This window comes from Delphinus delphis, chromosome 4 (assembly GCF_949987515.2).
Source record: "Delphinus delphis chromosome 4, mDelDel1.2, whole genome shotgun sequence".
Taxonomy (NCBI): domain Eukaryota; kingdom Metazoa; phylum Chordata; class Mammalia; order Artiodactyla; family Delphinidae; genus Delphinus; species Delphinus delphis.
Window position 1 is genome coordinate 11285219 of NC_082686.1, and position 17274 is coordinate 11302492.

Sequence of the window (17274 nt, forward strand, 5' to 3'; positions counted from 1 at the left end):
TGATAAACAAATTTGGTCCACTGAATTAAAGCTACTTCAAGAAGGGTTAATTCATCCTGGCAATAATTACTAACAAAATCAACTATTCCTGGTTAAATCATTGGTTAAATTTTTCATTAGATCATCAAAAATTTACTGTTCACACAAAAGGCAGTAAAAATACAAAATCTATCAATTGGGAATTTGAGCACAAAAGCTTCAATATCAGAGTGCTATCATTTCCCCCCTTTTTGCTAGATCTACAAAAGCCAAGTTTATTCCCTCTGTTTCCTTTTTTAAGTAATTCTTCGCTTTGGGTGATAAATTAGAAAGACACTTATGTCTTGGGATCAATTTTGGAAAACATAAATATTGTATCTATAAGGAAGATATCTACCAAAATGCATGGAAAAATAGCCTTTTCTAAAAGGAGAAGAAGAGTCCTCAATTTCCATGATATCAGATAGAAATGTAAAGGTCCAAGATTCTAGAGACCTTATGTTCCACAGCCCTGAATAACACGTCCCCAGAACTGAAGTATGCTTTATATTTTCAGTGGGTTGCTACCAATATGAAACAAATACCTGTTAATCTAACTGCAAAAGTAATTGTTTTCCTCTTTAATTAATGCCTTGAGTTATTTCCATCATTGGTTATCAGATATTGAATTAGGAGGCGTAAGTGCAGTTCTTGTTTGAAGAAAAAAGGAGAGATTCTCAAAAGAATGAATCTCAACTAGACACCTGGTAGACAGAACTAATCCAGACTGCATATTAAAAAAGAATAAGGGCTTCCCTGGTGGCGCAGTGGTTGAGAGTCCGCCTGCCGATGCAGGGGACACAGGTTCGTGCCCTGGTCCGGGAAGATCCCACATGCCACGGAGCGGCTGGGCCCGTGAGCCACGGCCGCTGAGCCTGCACGTCCGGAGCCTGTGGCCATTGAGCCTGCGCGTCCGGAGAAGCCACAACAGTGAGAGGTCCGCGTACCGCAAAAAAAAAAAAGGAAAAAGCATACCTAAACTCTTTCTCATTCAAGAAACTAAATATAATTATACTTCCCAATCCCAGTCTTATGCTTAAGAATCTGGGCTAAAGCAGGGTGCTATTGTTCCCATGACCTTATCCCTAAGGAACTGGACATGACCTTGAGTGTGCATCAAAAGAAGTGAATGGCTTATTGTAAGCGGTTTTGTATCAAAGGAACTATGAGAGTTGGATTTTGCTAAACGGAACCCTCATTTACGGAGCCAGCCATTGAATATAGGTTTAATGTTCCAATCAACTAATTTTAAATCTTTGCACTCCATAAGGTATTTCTCCAGTGTCACCATATTAGTTGATAATGAGTGAATTAAACTTTCTTTCTCTAGATGAACACTCTATACGAATATAAAACAATACTAAGTCCGAATTTCTTTTTTCTACTCTCCAGGCTGGTTTCCTTTTAGGAGAGGAAGGTTTAGGATGGAGCAAATTCACACCATCCAATTCGATGTGTGGAATGACTGGGCAGTTGAACTGTTTCACTGTCAGCAAGGTAGAAGTAATTTTTGCATCATTAGTGAAGATGCTGTAAAGGCACTGCCGTATCAAGGGAGACATGGAAGAAATCCCAACGGGTCAGAATGTGGCTCTCTTGGTCCATCACAAGAAACTACAGCTGCTAGTGAATATGTGCTCTAAAGTCAGAAAAAAAAAAGCTTCATATTCTCCAAGGTGACTACAACAAAGAAAAATTGGCAGGAGATACTCAATGGATACTTAAATCTGCCTCTGAGTTGTCTCAATCAAATTATAAATCTTTTGATTCTTCAATGTAACTGTTTCTGCTTTGGTCTCACCAGGTTTGAGAGGAATAATAGAAATAATAACCGTCAGGTAACATAATATAGTCACTAAATCCTCCAAACGAGTTTTAAATAACAAAACAATATAGCTACATACTGGCTTGTGATTTTGTTTTTTACTCTCCACATTGACTTAAATTTAAAGTAATAATGGAAAACTAAAATAAAAATTACAACAGAAAGGAATGTTCTTATTTTAAAAATAAGTGTATTTGGAAAAGGGGCTAGTGGAATAAAGGGCTAAAAAATTAGCCTTTGTATAAGCAACTCTCTGATACTGAAGGCAGCATTAGTCAACTAAACACAGTAACAGTGACAAACACCACATTTTAAGGGTGTTCTCTATAGCAATGACAACAGTAATCCAATAGCCGAAATACAGCCAAAATAATGTGTAAGTCATCGAGGCGTTATCAAAAATCACCCACCAGGGACACTTCCCGGGTGGTGCAGTGGATAAGACTCTGTGCTTCCCAATGCAGGGGACCTGGGTTCGATCCCTGGTCAGGGAACAAGATCCTACATGCATGCCACAACTAAGAGTTTGCATGTTGCAACTAAGGAGCCCTGGAGCCACAACTAAGGAGTCCACCTGCCAGAACTAAGACCCAGTGCAACCAAAAAAAGAAAAAAATAATCCACCAGAATACCCCTTCCCCCTTCCTTCCTTCCTCCCTCCCTTTCTCTCTCTCTCTTTCCCTCTCTCTCTCTCTCTCTCTCTCTCTTTCTTTCTTTCTTTCTTTCTTGCCACACTGCAGCTTGTGGGATCTTAGTTTCCCAACCAGGGATCGAACCTGGGCCCCTGGCAGTGAGAGCGCCGAGTCTTAAGCACTGGACCGCCAGGGAATTCATCAGAGTATTATTTTCTAAAATGTGTGAACCTTGTTTTGGGTCGAACTTCTATAGGAAGGAATCTTAAGATTAAGGCAGAAATCTAGAGTACTGCCTGGGTTCAGAAGATACCTGAATACTTAACAGTTTATAATCCAAGAGACTATTAAAAAGGACTACAAGGGCTTCCCTGGTGGCGCAGTGGTTGAGAGTCTGCCTGCCAATGCAGGGGACACGGGTTCGTGCCCTGGGCCGGGAAGATCCCACATGCCGTGAAGCGGCTGGGCCCATAAGCCACGGCCGCTGAGCCTGCGCGTCCAGAGCCTGTGCTCCACAACGGGAGAGGCCACAACAGTGAGAGGCCCGCGTATCACAAAAAATAAAAATAAAAAATAAAAAGGACTACAAGCTTGCACTAGTGCCATATTCCTTTTGCTTGAAATAGTGACAAGTCATAAGAGAGTTAACATGTTTCTACTGTACTTATTCTAGAGAAGGAGAACTGATAGCTGTACTTCCAATACTTACATGTGACACAATCATATGTGTACGAATATAGAAAAAAAATATATAGTACATACACACATGTACACAAATACATATTCTGTGTAAGCATGAAAGCAAAAAAAACCCCCAAACACTAAGTTTACTCAAATAATATTTCCCCTAAGATCACTTTCCTGGAATTGTATAATTGAGAAAAGCTTATTACTTATTACTCTGAAAAAACAGTACAAATACTTCAAACTCAAATGTCTAGACAATTTGGCCTAGAATCACAATTCAAAAGTCAACTAAAAATCTCAAATATGCTTTCTAATTTGTTTTTCTATTTCTACTAATGAAGAATAGGATTTTAACTTTTTCCTGGTGTCAAAAGCTAAATTGGTCAGAATCAAGTATAAAGGATTTTAGGTTGGAAAAAGAAAATATTTGAGAAAAACAAGTGTAAAATCCAACTTTTTATAAGAACATAACTGATTAAAAATGCCAATAGCTACTTAAATCTACAGTATATGATTGTTATTGATAGGAAATGAGCTGTTTGCACTCCAAGATATTTTATTACAAGATAATAATCATTCTTAAGATGATAAAGTTCTAAAGTTAAATCAAAAGCACCAAATCAGAAAAAGGCTGTGATCTAACTACTTTTACATTCCCTAAGAGCTTTGGCATTTTCCTGAGTTTTACTGTGTAAATATGACAAAACCATACACCACTTCTGCCACAAAGACAAAAGCAATTACTCCATTAAACAATAATATTTTAAAATGTGAGGTGACAAAATAAAGACTTATATTCAAGTACAATCTTGAAGGTAAGAAGTGGAAGAAAAATTCTTAGTTTTAAAAGAGACAACAGTTCCTTTTCAGTAGTCTTCAAAGAACATAAGGAAGATGAAGCTTTTGGAGCCTAGCTTTTGGAAATTCAACTTGATGTAGTTCTCTACATACAAAAGGATGAAGATGTGTAAAAATGTAATTCAGGTAAAAGACAGATGTCATGTTGGGGCCATTCACTCAGCCCTAATTTAGAGATGCCAAATTCATTTTTATATTTTAAAGGAGAATAATTCAACTTAGATTGTTTAATGTTTATCCATAAATGTGAAGGCTTTCATGAAGGCTGACAAACCAGCCTAATAAATTTTTCTGCCTGGGATCAAATATCAGCTAATCATCTGGCCAGTTAGAGAAATTAAAAAGTAAGACATACATGTAGGCACACACAGAATAGTTACCTTCAGCTGATTATTGAAAATATCAATCTCCTGTAGTTTTGATCTAGTTTCTTTCTCCACTTCATCCAGTTGGTCTCGTAGCTGCTGCCGAGCTAGTTCTTTTGCTTCTAAGGCTCTTTTGAGTGTAAGAAGTGAATCTCCTGTTTTAGAAAAACATCGCAAGATAAGAAAAACAAACTGGCAGTGAGGAAAAATGGTTTTTAACGTTCTCATTTCAATTAAGAAAATTATTGCCAGTAAAAAGGGAAAAAGTCAACTTTTATAAAACACCTACTGTGCAAACTGTTCTGCTGAACTTGTTTTAATTGGTCATTGAGTATCTGTTTTTCTGGAATAAGTCTTCCAAGCATTTGCTGAGACTCCTAGGAGAGAAAGAGAACACAGCAATGAATGATGGAGAAAACCACCATGTTTCCTCATCCCTCAAAGACTCTCCTAATCTCAACCTGAATCCTCTACAGTGAAACTGTCAGGGTGGTTTCACAACTCAGCAGAGAAAATGGAAAGCAATGATCTCTCAATTGCACTGGGATCAAATGCAAATGCAGTGACCCTGCTGTTTGCAAACTGACTCAGTAGTTTAAACAGGAACTGTTCTGTCCTGAACTTTGAGCCTTAATAGGGTTGAACTGGATTACCATACACCTGAAGTTGGAAACAGAAATCAAAAAAGGACTTTTAACAATTAGAATCTTAGCTGCCATATATGTTTGTCCAACACTCAGGATAGAGGCACAATTTTAAACAGCTACACAAAAATCTTGAACCAACTATTTTTTAACTGACATAGATAAAAGCTAAACCACATTGTACAAGCCTATTTGGAGTTTTCATGGGTGACTTGACAAGCAATTGTATTTGCCTAAGTTCAGCTGAAATTATTCAATATAGTTTCTACACATTTTAGAAAAAGGACAGATTTTCCAGGCTTTATTAAGGAATATTTGACTTTTATTTTTACTCTGATTTGAGAAAAAAATCTCTGTATATTAACTTTTGGTTTGAAAAAATTAAAATGTCAATTAAAAATTTTCACTAGAGGCTAAGAACCAGTCCCTTTCTGGAACAACCACCTTTAGATATAGACTGGCTTGTGTGTAATAAATCTTTGTGTACTATATGTCTGAACAGTAGATACAGTTCAATGGAGAGGATTTGGTAGCATCTTCTCATATGAATAATCCACACAAACACATATACCCCCCATCCCCCAAAATTTGAACAAAACAATACAAAAGTCGATCATTTCCCCAAAAAAGCATAGCCAACTAAGCTTCTCCTCTTGTTCTCCTTGCTAAATTAAGGCAAGGCCTCTTACCCAATCCCAAAGATTCTTTCCTGAACCAGGACAAACAATGAAGGATCAAGATGAAGCCTGGCTCAGATCACTCAGATTGTTTCATTTATTTAAACGTTACTTTTAAATGGACTACCTGAGTTTCAAAAATAGGTCAAACCAATATGAAGGGCTACCTGACTCATTTGCAGAGCAAGAATTTGCTAATTACTGTAAAGAAAGGAAACAGATTTCTCACGGCCTACTATGTACCTGCCTTTCTTCAAACCATGTATTATTTTTAACTTCACTACTTTTTCAGGAAACTTGATTGGTATTTTATTATCAATAACAATATACTAAGCATCAATCTTAAATAATAAAAATATGTTTGGACACAGAGCATTCAGTGAGATAATAAACACATGGCCTTCACTCCTAAATTTTCAACGGAATATTTTATGAAACTTCTCATGAATAGTTAATGAAAGACACAGAAAAACAGTTACCACAGAAAAGAATACACTTCTAAAAGGTGCATGCATTTTAAAGTATTTTCAAACAATTTCTAGCAGTGAACTTCTGATATTGTTTACATTATACGTCATATCTTAATATCTCAAATTGATTAGGACTTCAGTGATAATCAGTAAGGACACAGAAGACATGAACGACATCATGAAACAACTTGATCGACTGACATTTACAGGACACCCTACCCAACTTCAACAGAGTACACATTCTTTACAAGTGCACACGGAATATTCACCAAGACAGATCAAATGCTGGGCCATAACATAAGTCTCAATAAACTTAAAAGGGTTAAAATCATACAGAGTATGTTCACAGATCATATCATAAATAAATCTGAAATCAATAAGACAAATGGAAAAAAAATCCGAGCATTTGGAAACTAAACAGCATAATTCTAAATAATCCATCAAAGAAATGACAAAGGAAATTTTAAAAAAGGTTTTGAATTGAGTGGATTTAAAAATACAACATATTCATATGGCTATGACAATGCTTTGAAGGAATTATATAGCTTAAAATGTTATACATTATCAGAAATGAAGAAAGATCCAAACTCAATAATTTAAGCTTCCTCTTTACGAGGCTAGAAAAAAGCAAATCAAACCCAAAATAAAGAGATGGAAGGAAATAATAAGAAGCCCAAGTCAATGAAATAGAAAACAGACACACCACAGGGAAAAAAAAAAAATCTATAAAATCAAAACCTTTTTTAAAAAAACCAATCAATAAACCCAATATGCTCCTAGCTAGATTGATGGAGTAAAGGAGGAAGAGGGGAAGGGAGAGGAGGAAGAGAAGGAGAAAGGGGAGGGAGAGAAGGAAGAAGGAGAGGAGGAATTGGAGTGGGAGAGAAAAGATACAAATTCCCAATATCAGGAATGAAAGAAGTAAAATCACTACAGATACTACAGACTTGCAAAGAATAATAAGATATTATTATAAACAATTTTATACAAATAAATTTGTTAACTTAGATGAAATGTTCAAATTCATTGCAAGATACAAAATTATCAAAACAGACCAGAGAACAAATAGAAAACTGGAATAGCCTTGTGTCAATATCTATTGAATAAATTTTGCAATTAGAAGTTCTACCACAAACAAGACTCCAGACCCAGAAGGCTTCACTAGTGAATGCCACCAAAAATTAAGGAAGAAACACAGTTAACCCTCAGTATCCATGGGGGATTGGTTCCAGGATCCTCTCAAGAGCAAAATCTGAGATTGCTCAAGTCCCTTATATTAAAATGGCATAGTGCAGTCAGCCTCCCGAATCCTTTAATCTGCACATTTGGACCAACTGATCTGATACTGGAACTAGATAGCTATTCCAGGGGGTGAGAGAAAGTTTTATAGAAATATACAGGATTTTAAGAGACAAGCTGATGGGGTTAGCTAGGAAGGCAGTGTAGTGTCAAGGTTGAGGTTGGATGTAAAGTCTTGAAGTCACATAGATCTGGATTCGAATTTGGATTCCTGTTTCCCAGCTAGAAACTGAATGCCAGAAACTGATTCTAGAATGTTGCCTTCTCGAATCTTCACTTTCTCACGTATAACATGAGAGTAATGATAGTGCCCTTACCAGATTACTGTGGGACTCTATTAAATATCCACATTAAGGTCTTAGCACTGAGCACACTGGCACATGCCAGGCTTTGGATAAATGGTAGCTACCACTACAGTCAGTCCACCATATCTGGATTCAACCAGCCTAGGATCGAATTTCAATTCAAATATGCCAATATGGAAGAACTACTGTACTATCGGTTTTACATAAAGGACTTGGAGCACCCACAGATTTTGGTATCCCCAGGCAACTTGGAACCAGTGCCCCCACAGATATCAAGGAAAGACTACCATCATATATTTTTAGAAACTAAAAGAGAAAAGAATACCCTACAGCTTAGTTTCTTATTTATTACCCTGATACCAAAGCTAGACAAGGACATTATGAGAAATCGATAAACTAATATCCTTCAAGAATTTCAATAGAGACCCCTAATAACAGCAAGTTGAATCCAGCAAAATGTTTGTTAAACAATAATACACCATGACCAAGTGCAGTTTACCCCAAGAATGGAAGGTTGGTTTAACATTCAAATATCACCATATTAACAAAATAAAGGAGAAAAAAACCACATAAACATCTCAGTAAATGCAGGAAAAAAGAATATGACCCAATTCAACACCCATTCATGATAAAAACTGTCAGCAAACAAGGAAAAAAAGGGAAGTCCCTCACCCTAAAAAGGGCATCAATCAGGGCTTCCCTGGTGGCGCAGTGGTTGAGAGTCCGCCTGCTGATGCAGGGGACACGGGTTCGTGCCCCGGTCTGGGAAGATCCCACATGCCGCGGAGCGGCTGGGCCCGTGAGCCATGGCCGCTGAGCCTGCGCTTTCGGAGCCTGTGCTCCACAATGGGAGAGGCCACAACAATGAGAGGCCCGTGTACCGCAAAAAAAAAAAAGGGCATCAATCAAAAAAAACCCTACAGTTAACATCATACTTCATGGTGAGAGCAATGCTTTGCTCCTAAGATCAAGAACAAGACTCTCACCACTTCTATTCAACATAGTACTAGAGGTTGTAATCAACGCAGTTAAGACAAAAAAAGAAATAAAAGGTGTATAGATTGGAAAAAAAAAAAGTTATGGTGGCACAGTGGTGAAGACTCCATGCTCCCAATGCAGGGGGCCCGGGTTCAACCCCTAGTCAGGGAACTAGAACCCACATGCATGCCACAACTAAGAGTTCGCATGCCACAATTGAGAAGCCCGCCTGCCACAACTAAGACCTTGCCACAACTAAGACCTGGCGCAACCAAATGAATAAATAAATATTAAAAAAAAAAAAGAAGAAATAAAGTTATCCTTATTCACAATGTTTATGTATGTAGAAATTCTAAGGAAGCTACAATAAAGCTATTAGAACTAATAAATGAGTTAGGCAATATCACACATATAATGTCAATATATGAAAATGAATTCTGGTTCTATATACTGGCATCAAACAACTGTAAATTGAAATTAAAATATGTAATACACAATAGCATCAAAAACCTTGAAATTAGGGCTAAACTTTACAAAATATGTACAAGACGTGTACACTGAAAACTACAAAACACTGCTGTAAGAAACTTGTAACAACCCAAATAAAATTAAGAGATATACTATTAAGACTCAGTATTGTTAAGATGTCAATTCTTCCCATACTGATCTATAAATTCAATGGAATTCCAATAAAAACTCTAAGAACTTTTGTAAAAACTGACATGATGATTTTAAAAGCTTCTGTGGAAATGTAAAGGACCTAAAATAGCCAAAATAATTTGAAAAAGAAAAATATTGAAGAACTCACACTACCTGATTTCAAAAATTATTATAAAACTAAAATTATCAACAGAGTGAAATACTGGTGAAAGGATAGACATAGATCAAAGGAACAGAAGAGAATCTAGAAAAGATTTTTTACAAATGTGGTTAATTGATTATCAACAAGCTACCAAGGCAATTCAATGGGGGAAAAGGACAGTGTTTTTAATAAATGTTGGTAGAACAACTGGGTGTTGGTATGGAAAAAAACGAACCTCACCCCTTACCTTACACTTAAGTAAAAACCAACCTGAAATGGATCACAGACCTAAACATGTAATATAAAAGGGTAAAACTTCTGGAAGAAAAGATAAGAGAAAATATCTGCAATCTTGGGATAGTCAAAGATTTCTTGCATCGAACACGGAAAGTATAAACCATAAAAGAAAAAAATGAATAAATTGAACTTTCCCAAAATTAAACACGTCTGCCCTTTAAAGAACACCATTACAAAAATGAAAAGGTAAGCCACAGACTGGGCGAAAATGTTTGCAAAACATCTATCTGACAAAGGACTTCTGGGACTTCCCTGGTGGCACAGTGGTTAAGATTCCACGTCCCTAATGCAGAGGGCCCAGGTTCAATCCCTGGTCAGGGAACTAGATCCCACATGCATGCCGCAACTAAGAGTCTGCATGCCACAACTAAGAAGCCGGCAAGCTGCAACTAAGGAGCCCTCCTGACACAACTAAGGAGCACACGTGCCGCAACTAAGGAGCCAGCGAGCCACAATTAAGGAGCCTGTGAGCTGCAACTAAGGAGCCTGCCTGACACAACTAAGACCCGGCACAACCAAATAAATAAATATTTTTTTAAAAAAGGATTTCTTACGAGAATATATAAAGAACTTTGATAATATGCTAAACAACCTACTAAAAAATGAGCTAAAGATTTTTTCACAAAAGACACACAGAAGAAGATGCACACTAATACACATATGAAACAATGACCAACATCATTAGCCTTCAGGAAAATGCAAATTAAAGCCAAATGAGATATTGTTACACACCCACCAGAGATGTTAAAATTAAAAATAATGGCAATACCAAGTGTTGACAAGAATGAGGAACAACTGAAGGACTCATACACTCCTGGTGAGAATGTAAAATGGTACAACCACTTTGCAAACAATTTGATAGTTCCTGATAGGGTTAAGCACATACTTACATGACATAGTAATTCCACTCCTAAAATTTAACCAAGAGAAATAAAACACATTTCCACATAAAGATGTATAAGTAAATACTCATTGCAGCTTTATTCATAAAAGTCCCAAACCAGGGACTTCCCTGGTGGCACAGTGGTTAGGAATCTGCCTGCTGGTGCAGGGGACACGGGTTTGATCCCTGGTCTGGGAAGATCCCACATGCCGCAGAGCAACTGAGCCCTTGCACCACAACTACTGAGCCTGCGCTCTAGAGCCCGCGAGCCACAACTACTGAGCCCGCGCGCCTAGAGCCCGTGCTCCGCAACGAGAAGCCACTGCAATGAGAAGCCCGCACACTGCAACAAAGAGTAGCCCCTGCTCGCTGCAGCTAGAGAAGGCCTGCGCACAGCGATGAAGACCCAACGCAGCCAAAATAAATTAAAAAAAAAAAACAGTCCCAAGCTGGAAAAAAACCTACATGTCCCTCAACAGGTGAGGGGATAAATAAGGAAATACTACTCAGTGATGAAAAGGAACAAACAACTGATTCAGTCAACAATATGGATAAATCTCAAAAAAAGCATGCAGAGAGGAAGAAGCTGAAATAAAAGTCACAATGTTCAAGGGACTTCCCCGGTGGGGCAGTGGTTAAGAATCCACCTGCCAATGCAGGGGACACAGGTTCGAGCCCTGGTCCGGGATGATCCCACATGCTGTGGAGCAACTAAGCCCGTGCGCCACAACTACTGAGCCTGCGCTCTACAGCCCATGAGCCACAGCTACTGAGCCCGCATGCCTAAAGCCTGTGCTCCGCAACAAGAGAAGCCACCCAATGAGAAGCCTGAGCACCGCAATGAAGAGTAGCTCCCGCTCGCCGTAACTAGAGCAAGCCCGCGTGCAGCAACAAAGACCCAACGCAGCCTAAATAAATAAATAAAAAGAAAGAAAGAAAACGTCTCTGAGAACACAGAGGTTTTAAAACGACTTACAAAAAAAAAGTCACAATGCTCAAAACTGATCATATTTCATGATGATATGCAGAACAATATCTACATGAATTTGATGCCCCCTAGCTCAACACTTGAAACCAAACCAGGTGATACTGTAACAACTTGGTGGTCAAGGTTGTATAGGTAATAAAATGAAAGCAGAACTGCTTAGAGTACTCCACTGTCTCCAACTGTTGTGTATACATACATTTCTGGAACTCCCCCTAATATACTTAACTGCACTTCTTTATTGTGCTCATCACGGTAAAGCCAAAGTCCCATGAATGGACTATAGGCCCTGTGTGATCCAGCCCCCACTTGCTCCAACCATAGTGGTCTCCTTGCTGTAACTGGCATCCCAGAGACCAGCTACAGCCTCAGGTCTTCTGCACTATTGTTTCCCTACCTATAACTTGCTCTGCCAGATATTCACATGGCTCAGCCACTCATCTCTTTCAAGTCTTTGCTCAAAAAGCATGTTCAGAGAGAGGCCTGTCCTGACCACATTACTCAAAATCACAGCTCTCCTTACTACTGGGGACTCTCTTCCCTACTTGCTCTCCAGAGCAACTTTTCATCTTCTAATAGAGTACATACTTGTTATTTTATTAGTGCTTGTCTCCCCTGCAAACAGAAAGTAAGCTCTGTGAGGGCGGGGTTCCTGTCTCTGCTGTCCACTGCTGGATCCTCAGTGCTTACCAGAGCTTGCATTGAGCTGGCATGTAGCAGTCTCGGCAAGTGTGCTGAGTTACTAGACAACCTATTTTCAGGCAACGACCTTATCTACTTCATCTTGGCTTCCCAGTGCCTATTAGATGCTTGATGTTTGTTGAGTGAATAAATGAATGAGATGAATCAGAGAAAGGCATGTAAGCCAAAAAGCTTTTAAGGGACATATTTTCTCACCTGTAATTGTTGCTGTAGGTGGGTGATTTCGGCAATTCTCAACTCTCTAGATTTGTTTGTGCTCTCAATTTCTTGCCTTTGGGTTGTCAATCGACATCTGATATCTTGAAGTTTTCCTTCCAGTTGATGCTTCTTATCATTCTTTAACAAATGAAAAATAATAAGAATTATTAGCATTTTAATGGTTCAATGTAAGTAGATTCCCAAAGCATAATCAAACTACTCACTAGAGCTTCTAATTCAAATTCCAAAGTCTTTTTCTTTGCTTTCAGCACAACTATGTCCTCTTGTTCTTTGTTTCTTTGATTTAATAGTTCTTGTCTTCGATTCCGTTCCCATTCAAGCTGTCGTTGCCTTTCAAGCTCCCGTTTTGCAGCCTATGACATACACAGACGATTTATTAATTCTTCAGTTCTTACACTCTTCAAGGTCTCTTAGTAAGCATTACATCTAGTAAGTCTTTTCTTTTAGGGGTGAAATATTATTAAACATTACAAGAAATTTTTATTTTAATATAGCAGAAAAATTTTATACAAATATAATATTCCTTCTATGGGAAAACAGAGAATATTGAGAAAGGCTATTATATTTACATGAGCTGAGAACAGACTGGATTGTTTCACCACTGACATTCAATTCTTTACGCTGCTAAGGATGCGTGGTGTGCTAAAATAAGCTGCTCTTCCTTATTTACGGACTCATAAAAAACAAGGAAAATTAATCTAGTAAAATCAAGCCAAAAACCCCAGAACAAAAAACAAAACAAAAAAAGCTTTCTTCCATCAAACAAGTAATTATTATTTCTTCTGTCACATGAGAGATTATTATTTGTCTCAAGCTTTAAAAGTCTGTAACCCCCATCTCCCTAATCATTCATTTCCTTTTTAGCACAGAAGGTTCTGTAATTTCTCTGGCAATGTCAGCTCTCTTCAACGCTGACTCTGATGGCTGCTAGGCAGAGTAACTGTGGGAGCACCTGGCACTCTTTATCGTATTGTAATTGCTTCTTACATACCTGTGCTCCAACTACACTGTAAGGGCCTGGAGGACAGGTGGAGTTCCTGTTTATCACCATATCTCCAGGGACTATCAATGCCTGGCACATGGTAAATGTCAATTAAATAATCTTGAATAAACACTCTAAAATACTTTTTTTTTTTTAAAACACTGAAGAAGGAAAGGCTGTCTACCTTTTGGTTGTCATCCTGGAAATGAAAATCCTGTTAGTATCTGTGTGTGTCTGCCCGAATGAAAGGGAGCTTATAGCTACAAGTTTTCTAAAGCAATCATCAGGAGATGAAACCAAAGTATTATTTTTTTATAAAGACAAATCCCCCATCTTTAAAATACATTTTATCCACACAAGAGAATCATGTCATTGCTTCTGTAACAATATACTAGGACTTCCCTGGTGGCGCAGTGGTTAAGAATCCACCTGCCAATGCAGGGGACACAGGTTCGAGCCCTGGTCCAGGAGGACTCCACATGCCATGGAGCAACTAAGCCCATGCACCACAACTACTGAGTCTGCACTCTAGAGCCCGCGAGCCACAACTACTGAGCCCGTGTGCCACAACTACTGAAGCCTGTGTGCCTAGAGCCCGTGCTCCACAACAAGAGCAGCCACCACAATGAGAAGCCCATGCACCGCAACGAAGAGTAGCCCGCACGCAGCAATGAAGACCCAATGCAGCCATAAATTAATTAATTAATTAAAAAAAAACAATATACTAAAATTGGAAAGACAGACAGGAGACAGGCTTGGCCCCTATCCAGGTATGGCACCAAATTTAGGAAGCCATCCATAAAATACAGTGAAGATTACTAGACATATTTTCTAAAGTGGAAAAAGAAAAAGATGCAGAACAATAAAATTAGCGTGATACCATTACAGTGGTTTCATAAAACAATTTCAACTAAACCTTCAACCTCCCCACCATATAAACCTTTTTGTTTCTATATTTGTATGTGAATGCAGAAAAAAGGCTAGAAAAAAATACTTAACTGCTATCAGTGGTTTGTTACAAGACTGTATTATCAAAAACTTGTACATGAATGTTCATAGCATGAGTATTCAAAATAGCCAAAAAGTAGAAACAACTCAAATGTCCACCAACTGATGAATGGATAAATTTAAAATGTGGTCTATCCATATAATGGAATACTATTCAAACACAAAAAGGAATAAAGTAATGATTCACGCTACAACTTAGCATGAAAACATGCTAATCGAAAGCCAGACGCAAAAGGCCACATATTATGTGAATCCACTTATACAAAATGTCCAGAATAGGCTAACCTATGGAGAGAGAAAGGAAATTCGAGGTTGTTAAGGGCAGGAGGAGGGGGAATGGGGAGTAACCGCTTAATGGGTAAGGAATTTCTTTTTGGGGTGATGAATTAGTGGTGACGGTTGCACAGTTTTGTGAATAACTAAAACTACTGAATTGTAAAAAGAAAAAAAGACTGTGTTAATATATTACTTAAACAGCTCTGGAAGAGCATGCGTGTTCATGACGGGGCTGCTCCCCAGCTGCTCACCTCTCGCCTCTCGATTTCTTTCCTGCGCTCCTCCTCTCTCTGACGTTCTAGCTCCCGCTGCTTTTCCAGCTGCTTCTCCAGCTCCAGTTGCCTCTTGCGCTCCTGTTCCTGGCGTTCCCGCTCCTTCCTCTCCTGCTCCGCCCTCTCCAGCTGGGCCAGGCGCTCTTGTTCTTTGCGCTGCTGCTCCAAGAGCGCTTGTCTCCGTTTCTCCAGCTCCAGATTGCCACGTTCAAAGTTCTCACGCTTCTTATCTTCAAAGGTTACTTTAAAACAAGACGTAACGATTAGGAAAAGCCATGATTTTCAACATAGTATTTTCAAAGGGAAAACTCAATGGCATATTGGAAATGTGTAGTGTACCTGCAAACCTGAACTCCCAAAGCTTCTTTCTCACCTGTGCCCTCACTGATAAGCACTATGAACGTGCCCTTCACCCAGCTTCTTGCTTATATACTCTCCCCTCCAGATGAACCACATCATAGTGTTCGAAATGCCAAACGTGGTTTCTGGAATAATCTTTTGACAGCAGCTCTGCATCATCACCCAACCTCCATACCTTCCCTGTCACTCTACCCTTTCCCTTTTCTATGACCTGGATTCAGCAATTGACCCCTTGTCACTTCTGTACCATGAATCTTTCCCTTTCTACCTCTTTTTTCTTTGCTTAAAACCGTGCTGTTGTGTCTTCAATTTTAACAAACAAGACAGTTTCTGAATGCAGAGGTAAGAAGGTAAGTCTCCTCCTGGGTTTCACACTGAAGAGCAGGTTGTGCCCTAATCATCATGGAAATGATACTCCGTAAGTTATTTTTTCTAACCCATTACTCAGTTTCCTTCTTTGAGAACACCAATTATGAATTTTAGAAGTATCCCCAGGTCAATAATTGTTTTTCTCTGATCCTTGCTAACACTGTTTAGATCCATTTTATTTTACTTTTAAAAAAAATTCCATCCACCACATCCCTTACTATGTTTTCAGCAGCGTCTATTCAGTTTTGTGTTTGCCTCACACGCTTCTCCTTGGAGCCAGCCCCAGACAAGGGAAGCTCTCACTGCCAGCCTGTGCAGCATGTCATTCCCATTGTTCCCAATCTATTTCAAGGGCAGTCACTTCACACACTGTCTTGAGATGTGTAGCTGTGAGCATTCTTTCTTGGCTTCTTCCCACATTCCTGTCTGGCCTTCACTGAAAACAGACCTTCCTTACATACTGTAGTTAGATTAGAGATCAGAGATGGCAAGCAAGTTTTATTTTCTTGTTCTTCTGGCTCCTTTTGTGATTTCAGAACAGGCAGCAATCATTTTACTCTGCCACCTTAAAATCGAAAGTCCCCTCCATCAGAGAAAGGAATGAAGTAATGATACATGCTACAATGTGGATGAATCTCAAAAACACTATGCTAAGTGAAAGAAGCTGGATGTAAAAGGTCACCCACTGCATAATACCATTTATATGAAATATCCAGAAGAGGTAAATCCAAAGAGACAGAAAGCAGACTGGTGATTTCTAGGGGCTGGGGAAAAGGGAGAATGGAGAGTAACTAGGTATGGCCACTGTTTTGGACTGAATGGTTTCCACCCCACCAATTTATAGGTTGAAACCCTAACCCCCAAATGGGCTGGTATTTGGAGATGGGAACTTTGTAATTCCAGTTAAGATAAGGTCATGACGATGGGGCCCTCATTATGAATTAGTGGCCTTATAAGAAAAGGAAGAGAGAGCTATCTTTCTTTTTCCATGTGCACACACCGAGGAAAGGCCATGTGAGGACCTAGTGAGAATGCAGCCATCTGCAAGTCAGGAAGAGTGCCCTCACCAGGAATGGAAGTGGATGGCACCCTGATCTTGGACTTCCTATCCTCCAGAACTGTGAGAAATAAATTTCTGCTGTTTGAGACACCCAGACTATAACATTTTATTATGGAAGCCCAAGCTGACTTAGACAGCCACTGAACTGTACACTTCAAAATGATCAATTTTATCTTAAGTAAATTTTACCTCGATTTAAAAAAAAGAAAAAAACTGAAAGTCCCTATACATCTTTTTAATTCCAAAATCTGGCCCTATTTCTGGTACACAGAGGCACATAATAAATGGTTGTTAAAAGAAA

At 38.8% G+C, this 17274-nt stretch overlaps 1 protein-coding gene across 3 annotated transcripts in view; it reads right to left on the minus strand.

Moving 5' to 3' along the window:
- The window catches only part of ITSN1 (intersectin 1), a 230084-nt gene that overhangs the window by 110723 nt on the left and 102087 nt on the right, over positions 1 to 17274 (minus strand). For all 3 annotated transcript variants that reach the window (XM_060010352.1, XM_060010350.1, XM_060010351.1), the window contains exons 12-16: positions 15164 to 15426; positions 12850 to 12999; positions 12623 to 12763; positions 4675 to 4762; positions 4401 to 4540 (exon numbers count right to left, since the gene is read on the minus strand). In XM_060010352.1, the coding sequence (XP_059866335.1) occupies positions 4401 to 4540; positions 4675 to 4762; positions 12623 to 12763; positions 12850 to 12999; positions 15164 to 15426 (782 nt within the window). The remainder of the gene's footprint in view (positions 1 to 4400; positions 4541 to 4674; positions 4763 to 12622; positions 12764 to 12849; positions 13000 to 15163; positions 15427 to 17274) is intronic.